At 38.1% G+C, this 8670-nt stretch overlaps 1 protein-coding gene across 4 annotated transcripts in view; it reads left to right on the top strand.

Moving 5' to 3' along the window:
* Positions 1 to 4107: 4107 nt before the first annotated feature.
* Positions 4108 to 8670, top strand: part of EPS15 (epidermal growth factor receptor pathway substrate 15) — a 57834-nt gene continuing 53271 nt past the window's right edge. For all 4 annotated transcript variants that reach the window (XM_087960258.1, XM_087960256.1, XM_087960255.1 and 1 more), the window contains exon 1: positions 4108 to 4275. In XM_087960258.1, coding sequence (XP_087816384.1) covers positions 4249 to 4275 — 27 coding nt within the window. In that variant the 5' untranslated portion in view covers positions 4108 to 4248. The remainder of the gene's footprint in view (positions 4276 to 8670) is intronic.

Below are 8670 nucleotides of genomic sequence, written 5' to 3'. Positions count from 1 at the left end.
TCAGTATTTAGAAATGGCGGTCTACATTTATGTAAAATTGAATGGACAACAGGACAACTGGGATAAAGAAGAAACCATTTTTGATGAACAAGTGACTTTGGCTGGGGAAGGAAAGGAGAAAGAGAAAAAGGAAAAAGAGACTTTAAGACCTATAAAAGCAATCAAAAAAGAGAAAAACAAGATGAAAAAGAGATATTATGTTAGAAGACAACAGAAAGGAGGAAAGCAGAGAAAAAGGGAGGTGGAGAAGCAAAGGGGTAAAGAGGACAGAGAGAAGAATAAGCAAGGGAGAAAGGGGACGAGAAGCCTCAATAGTAGAGAGCAAGATGTAAAGAAACAGAAGTTTTTTAGAGATAATGGGTAAACTTAATTGATAAAGGGATTCTAAAGGTACATAAGATTGTTTTTTAAATTTGTATTTAGAAATAATTTTAGAAAGTTGGAAATAATGTGTAATTTAAAGTGTGATAAAATGTTTAATATAACTTAGTGAAATTTGTCTTAAGAAAAGGGGAACATTTCATGAAATAAGGATTTGAGATATGATGGGGGGGAATAATTGTGGAAAATATAAGTATTCCCAAAAGGCATGTTATTTAATTGAAATGGATAAAATGGTTAAGATATAAAGGAGTTGGAGAGAAAGATACAAATGAATGTCAATATTAATTAGATTGTGTTATTTCAGTTGAATTTTTTTTTTTGAAAGGAGAGATTTGAAGTAGGAGAAGCAGGAATACCTTAATGAAATAATGATTTAAAATATGTGATGTGGGGGGGGGAATAATTATGGAAAGTAGGTGCTCCCACAAAAGTATGTTAATTGAAAAGTAATGTGCTAAGTGTTTATGATATAAAAGAATATGAATATTAATGAATAGATTAGTATTGGTATTGATAATATTGTATAAATTTAGAATGTACCAAATAGAATCCCAATGTAAGTTAGGTATTTTATATTAAGTATTATAAATGTAGGGGAAAGAGGTAAAGGCGTCATACTCCAATTAGTGTACAGGAGAAGCTTTTTTTTTAAAGAAGAAAGATAAAACGATAGCTGGAAATAAACAGACAAAGAATAATAAATATTATGATTTGAATTGAGATGAGATAAATAAAATAAAATTAAGAGAATCTAAGAGAGAGAAGAAGCTATATAAAAAATTGAAAATGGTAATAAGATATGGAATGGCATATAAAATGAATATGAATTTGAGTTGGTGTCTGTACAAAGAGTTTTGACCCGGGATTAAGCAACTTTCAGAAAAGATGTTTTTTTTTTTATGTTTATATGTTTTGTGTTCTTATGTGTTTATGTTTGAATGAGCTAATAAAACCTTGGAGAAAGGTTAGAAAAGGACAATGGAGGGAAAGATAGAAGAAAATAAAGCAAGTTAGAAAGGGAAAATATGTGATTGTAAGGAAATGTGTTAATGTAAAACTTTCAAATAATTTTTAGAAATTTTTAGAAAAAAGGTTTTATGTTTATCTTGTATGTTTTGTATGCTTTTAAAAATTAATAAAATTTGTTTAAAAAAAAAAAAGAATTCCAGCAGTGCCTGAGGTCATGTGATTATGATCCAAGCAGTTGACCATCACATTATGCTGCAATCACATAATCATGATTTCCAACCTTCCCTACCAGCTTTCCCCAAGTAAAGTCAATGGGGAAGCCAGCAAGAAGTCAAAATATGTGATCATGTGAAATCCTCACTTAACAACTTGCAGTGATTTGCTTAATGACAGTAACTGGGGATTTCTATAACTTATGTTACTAACCATAGTGGTCACATGACATTGCTCTTCACAACCATATTGCTTAGCAATGGAAATTTATGTCTTAGTTACCATTGCTAAGCCGAGACTACTTGTATAATTGAATTCCAACATTGTTAATTATGACTTTCTTAACCATGCTTCCTTGAATGGTTGGATTTGTACAATAGTCTAAGCCACAAATGCTTAGAATAGACCAATTGATTCTAAAAGGCATCATTAATCTATAAAGAAAACATTAATTTTTAATAGGAATAAAATAACTAGTGGATAAGAAACTGTTTGGAATAAACTATAAAAAAGCAAATCTCAACTTCTTATGCTTACTGAAATATAGCAATAGCACTTAGATTTATATACCACTTTATAGTGCTTTACAGCCTTCTCAAAGTGGTTTACAGAGTCAGCATATTGCCCACAACAATTTGGGTCCTCATTTTACACACCTCGGAAGGATGGAAGGTTCAGTCAACCTTGAGCTTGGTGAGATTCGATCTGCCAAATTGCGGTAGGAGTAGCTTGCAGTACTGCACTCTAACCACTGCACCACCGAGGTTCCTTATACCCTGTTTCTCCAACAATACGGCCTCCCCCAATAGGAAGTCCCAGCATGTTGAATAGGCATGAAATGAAATTAAGCCCCTCCCCCCAAATTAAGGCCTATATTAAAACATGCGAAATGGGGGGGAATGGTGGTGGGGGGCTTGCCATTAGGAAGTACTTTTGTTGCACACCCGGATATGGTGCTGCCTGCGTTGACCCCAATACGAAGTGCCCCACCAATGCCGAGGTCAACATCCAAGCCATCGCTGCCCGCCCGCCCGAAGATGCAAGGGGGGGGGGAATTAAGTCACCCCCGAAAAGACGGCCTAGCCATTTTTTCGAGGCTAAAAAAAAAATAAGACCCGGCCTTATTATATGAGAAACACGGTATATATTATAATGAAATATCATAACATTAATCTGGTATGTCTATTGCTCATTATGCATTAGAATTATTTCAGGCTAGTTTTATTTTTGACATAATACCAGAGGTGGTATTCAGCAGGTTCTGACCAGTTCTGGAAAACCGGTAGTGGAAATTTTGAGTAGTTCAGAAAATCAGCAAATACCACCTCTGACTGGAGATTTTACAGTATATTCTTCCCCTGGCACGCCCACCAAGCCACGCCCACAGAACCTGTAGTAAAAAAAATTGAATCCCACCACTGCATAATACATTATGTGAGTTATATATTAATTGAAAATTGTATAGGTAAATAAGTAAGTTTGTAGACTGTTTTGATAGAAGTTGAGTAACTCCATGGCAAGATATGTGGCAAATATATTTTACAAATAAATAGAAGTTGTGGGTCTGCTTGCCTCTGCTACTGGGCAGTTTCCATTTGTTTTAATGGAGCTCCTGAGGAGGAACTGAGTACCGGTAATTTGTAGATATATCTCCTAGCTGTTTACAGAAATTCATACTTTCCAGAATTCAGAGATTACAAATAGGAACACATCTGAGGACATCTAACACCACTTCTGAACATCTCTGAGCACTCTTTTTCTCAAGTCCATTATTTTAAATTGCTTCTGCAGGCCTTCTCTTAAAAAAAACAATGCACTGATTTACTATTCAAGAAGTGTGAAGATCAGGCCCCTGACACTGAATTTACTTTTGAATATACATGCATAGATCTACACTGTCCTTATTATAATGAAGATCAACAAAGGACTTTCTGTCAGCCACAACAGAAGTATAATTCACAAATGCCCTAAAATGATTGGAAAAAAATGGATCTAAAGATCATAAGCCAGTTTAATCTTATTTTAGTTGTCAGGAAATGGTTTGGACACTAAAGGTACTATCCTTTCAGTGTTTACTTAGCTTGAGAATGTTGTGGGATTTACCCTGAATAAACACTCCTAGACTCTCTCTGGCCATCTTGAGTTTTATTTATTTATTTTACTTCATTTTATTTGTCAATTGCTTACAAGATAATACATGTAAGTATAAATATGAGTAAGAATACAGGAAATAGGTACCAATAAATGGGGATAATAGGACAGGTGCACTTATGCACGCCTCTTTCATCCTAACTCTCCCAACGAAAACCAATTTTTTTCAGTCCAGCCCGTCCTCTGAAACCCAGGCCGTGTATTTACGGTTGCCGCTCTAACTGGAGCCGTTCCGAAGAATCCTGCCCGGAGAAACAGGTCGCGTTGATAAAACATTTCTTAAGGCCGAATTCAGGGACAGAGCGGTGGCTCCGATCCAGACGGGCTTTCGGGGAAATCCGACTCTCCGGGATTTGTCGCGTAGCGAGAGGGCGGGGCCAGGCCGGGCTTAGCTCGGGGAAGTTGCTGAAGTTGGAGCGAGCGAGGGCTGAGCCTGGCAAGCGCTTTACTCGGGCGGCCGGGGCCTCGCCGTGGGTGTCTTCGCGGGGGCTTCTCCTTTCGGCTCGGGCGGTGCATGATGGAAGAAGGAGCATGGCCACTCATTTCTCCCTGACCCAGGTAGGAGCTTCCTGGTGAGGAAAAGGCGCGGCCGGGGCTCATCTCTGGGGAAGCAGAAGAAGAAGAAGGCGGGCAAGCCAGGCGCCGAGCTGGCCTCCTCTCGCGAGGAGCAACGGGGGTCTCGCTTGCCAAGCGCTGGCGTAGAATCGCCTTCTCGCAACGTCGTCGTCCGCTACTCCCCCCGAGCTCTTTCCACTGTCACGTCTCCCGCTCCTTATCCGGGCTGCTGGGCTTCCGCCCGGCTCTTTCCCCGTTCGCACGTTTCTCTTGCCCTCCCCCGCGAGCGTTAAATGCTTGCATCGTTGGCTGCGACGTGCGGTACCTTTTTCTCTTTCCCGCTGTTTCCCCCGCCCCGTAACTCGACCTAGGTCGTTTCTTCCCCTCGTTCGCCTTCCTCAATCTCTTCCCCCACCTAAGTCGGCTTGTAGTCGGAGAACCGAGCGAGCCTCCCTCTTTGACGGTGTCGTGTGGACGCGCCTTTTGCCCATCACCCCTTTCAGGCCCGTCCTCCCCGGCTGCTTGAAGCTGAAGCCGACCTTCCCAAAAGCGCTGCGCTTCGTGCCCCCTCCAAACATCGGCTCCTTAAAGGGGCGGAGAGGGATTCCTCTCTGCAATTCCAAAGCGGGCGTTTATTTCTCTTTCTTTTCCGGCGTCGCTGCTGTATGGGTGTTAACCGTATCCCGTGTGCTCTGTCTGGGTTATTACTATTTTTTAAATGGGTATTTCAGTGGTATGCAGTTTGGGAGTCTTCGTGAGCTTTTCCAGTCCAGGGACTGGCATTTCTGGCAACTGGATATTGCTATATTTCCTTCATATTCCATAGTCCATGTGATTGCTTTTTAGTTTGTGATCTGTACTTATCAATTCCTTCAGTTTCTTAGGGAGAGGCACACTCATCTTTAGGCCCATGTATTTCTTTTCCACTTAGGCTTTTGGTATGATTTCTGGGGTTAAAAATGTTATATATTACTCAGAAAGCATCTCATAAACAACAGAGGTATGTTAAATAATAAATCAATGGAAGGGGAAACTTGACTTCCTAATTGTAATTGGAGGACAGTAGCTTATTTTTCAAGGATTCTGTAATGGCAGGCAAGAACAAACACTTCTTTTTAATTATTACTTTTGATTATAATTATTCTAGATGCTATTGGGTAATACAAAACTTCTGAGGGAAAATTCCAAATTGGGTTTCTAATTGAAATTGAGTATATGAATGTTTACTTTATATGCACAGAAATGAATCATGCATTTCAGAGCGGCTGATATATGAACACTTAACTTTTAGAACAAGAGTTCTAAAAGTTTGTATTTACTACATGAATCCATAGTTCTTGGAGTCTTCAGTTTGTGTCAGATTTATACTCCATCCTCACTGTGGGTGTAAGCAATCAAGGCAGTTTATATAAGATCACATAAGTTAGATGTTAAGGTGAATTGTTTATTTGAAAAGCTGCTTCACAGTGTTTATCATTAGGAGCTAGCACATGGAGCAATCCAATGAAATTTGAAACTGCTACTCTAACTTGAGAGTCAGTTGGGTGTAGTACAGGGCTTTCCAAACTTGGCAATTTTAACACTTGTGGACTTCAACTCCCAGAATTCCTATGGCTGGTTGAGGAATTTTGGCAGTTGAAGTCCATAAGTCAAACTTGCCAAGTTTGGAGACCCCCTGGCATAGTGGTTGATGCATCAGGCTAAAACTGTGAAACTGTGATTCTCAAAACCAGTTGGGTGATTTGGAGCTTGTCACTTTCTCTTAGCCTTAGAAAAGAGGTAATCTAATAATCTATATTCATTCCCACTTCATCAACATGGTAAAAGCTCTTTCCAGTTAAAACAAACTCCTAGTTTGTTCTGTGCAGTTTTCTGCCATCTGTGCAGTTTTCTTATACACAAGTGTAGTCCTCCCCCCTTCAGTTCAATCAGATTCAGTTCAATCAGTTCAGTTCAATCAGATGATTCTCCATTACTGCCTGGGCAAGTCCCTGCAGTTTTCTTGGCAATGTTTTTCAGAAGTGGTTTGCTATTATATTTTCCAGTTTTGATGACATATTTAACATGAAATGCTTTAATATATACTTTGGCATTTCACAATATGTTTAGTTTGTTCATTGCAGTGATGCAAAACTAAAAATAATAGAAAACGGGCAAATATTTTAACTATATAAAACTTCTGGATTTTGTACTGCAATTTTATAATTGCCTGTCAGGCAAGTGAAGCATATATATATCAGAAGAAGAAGAAATCAGCTATGGCAGCATTATACATTGTCTAAAGACTTGGAAAGCAGTTTCAAAACTAGAAACTTTAGAAATTTGGTTATGAGTTAAATATTACTGGTAGTTGTATTTCCAGAGCAATATATTCAATGATGAGTCAGATTTATAGTCTACTCTTAGACTTCCTTGAAGTATCAAGAAAGGAATGTTGCAGAGGGCTGTCTCCTGAAACTCTTAGTTACCCAAATTGCAAATGTTATTAATTTAATTCCTACCTTTAGTTCTGCTGGGAGCATGATAAGTCATCACTCTTCAGTAATGTTTTATTAAAAATTGGTTTACATAAATAAACTATGTAACAGCAGAATTATTACTGCAGGTAAAGAAGGGCTCTAACATTTTAATATGTATTTTCTTCAATCGTTTCTGTTTTTGAACAAATTGAAATAAATGACCATCAGCTAAAGTTTTTATCTTTCTAAAGATAAAAACTTTGTTTCATTTGATCATATCCTAACTTAGCAATTCAGTGCTTCATAAGTTTATTTTATTGAATATTAATAACAATACAAGTTAAATATGTAATACCTAATAATTTTACAGGGATACATTTTAGGAGAGGGAATATTGTTGGCAACATTCAATAATATTACTACAAGGATACGTTTTAAGAGAGGGGATATTGTTAGTAGCAAAAAGCTGCCACTAAAATAAAATGTGAAAAAGTAAAGCTTGAGAAGAATAAATAAAAATTGAAACATTAAGTAAAAAGAAGAAGAGGAGAAAGTGCTTGCGATTTTGAGACTTTGGGCCCATATTGATATGCTGCCCAAAATCTGGTGTGACTCCTTGACCTACAAGAAATTAGCATCTGTTTGAGGTAAAGAATTGTTTTGGTGACATTTTAGAGCAAACATAATTTGTGTTAGTGTAGCAAAACCAATTGTTCAGACAAATAATATGCACATAATCATTCTGCAAGGGAGAGGTAACTACAGCCAAGTTACACCATCATTGCAAGCATTTAATTACTTGCCAATAGGCTTCAAAGGGCCATGCAAAGTGCTAATTTCAATATGTAAAGCTTTGCATCATTTGGATTTTTTTTTAGAATAGAATAGAATTCTTTATTGGCCAAGTGTGATTGGGCACACAAGGAATTTGTCTTTGGTGCATATGCTCTCAATGTACATAAAGGAAAAAAATACATTCATCAAGAATCATAAGATACATTACAATTCCTCAGCCAGCGCATGCCAGCACATGCAACTTGATGACTTGTGGACTTCAACTCCCAGAATTCCTCAGCCAGTGCATGCAACTTTACGACTTGTGGACTTCAACTTCAAGAATTCTGGAAGTTGAAGTTCACAAGTCGTAAAGTTGCATGCACTGGCTAAGGAATCCTGGGACTTGAAGTCCACAAGTCGTAAAGTTGCCAAGGTTGGAGATCCCTGCTATAGGGCACTGCACACCAGAACAACTGGACACAAGGACAGGTTTTCCCCGAATACCATCACTCTGTTAAACAACTAATTCCCACAACACTGTCAACTTATTTACTAAGACTATTACTATTATTCCTCTACTACTAGATTATAATACTTCCTAGTACCTATCTCTTCCTACTTATGACTATAACCGTACTGCTTGTATCTTTACAATTTATATTGTTTTGTTTCCTAGTATGATTTGATTGCTTATTAGTAACCTATGACTATCACACAAGTCCACAAGTCGTAAAGTTTCCGAGGTTGGAGACCCCTGCTCTATAGCATCGTTTTGAGTGTAGAAGTTGAAACAATTTATGTCCAGGATGTGAGGGGGCTGTAGATACTTTCACAGCCCTCTTTTTGACTCGTGAAGTGTACTGGTTGTTAGGAATATGGGTCACCTAACAGCTATTTGGGTTAGAAATATATAAACCAGGACATTTTAATACTGTCTCTTTAAGAGCATGCTAAAAACTGCAATTGGGTGTGATTACTCAAACGGCCATAAGATGGAGCCAGAAACCTGGGTTGTTTTGGTCTTAGTTTCAGAAGAGAATGTGTCTGAGTGAGTCTATTTCCTTCTGTTGGAAAGTATTGCTGTTCCTCCATTTTTCCTAATTGACTGATATTTCTGGATTTAATGTAAGTCTGATACTGAACTGTTTTTGACACTGGAATC

The sequence above is a fragment of the Notechis scutatus genome, chromosome 3 (genome assembly GCF_049901735.1).
Source record: "Notechis scutatus isolate UNSWTSFEM ecotype Mainland chromosome 3, rNotScu1.2, whole genome shotgun sequence".
Classification (NCBI taxonomy): domain Eukaryota; kingdom Metazoa; phylum Chordata; class Lepidosauria; order Squamata; family Elapidae; genus Notechis; species Notechis scutatus.
The sequence above is the reverse complement of the archived record's forward strand: the minus strand, read 5'-3'. Positions and strand labels throughout refer to the sequence as shown.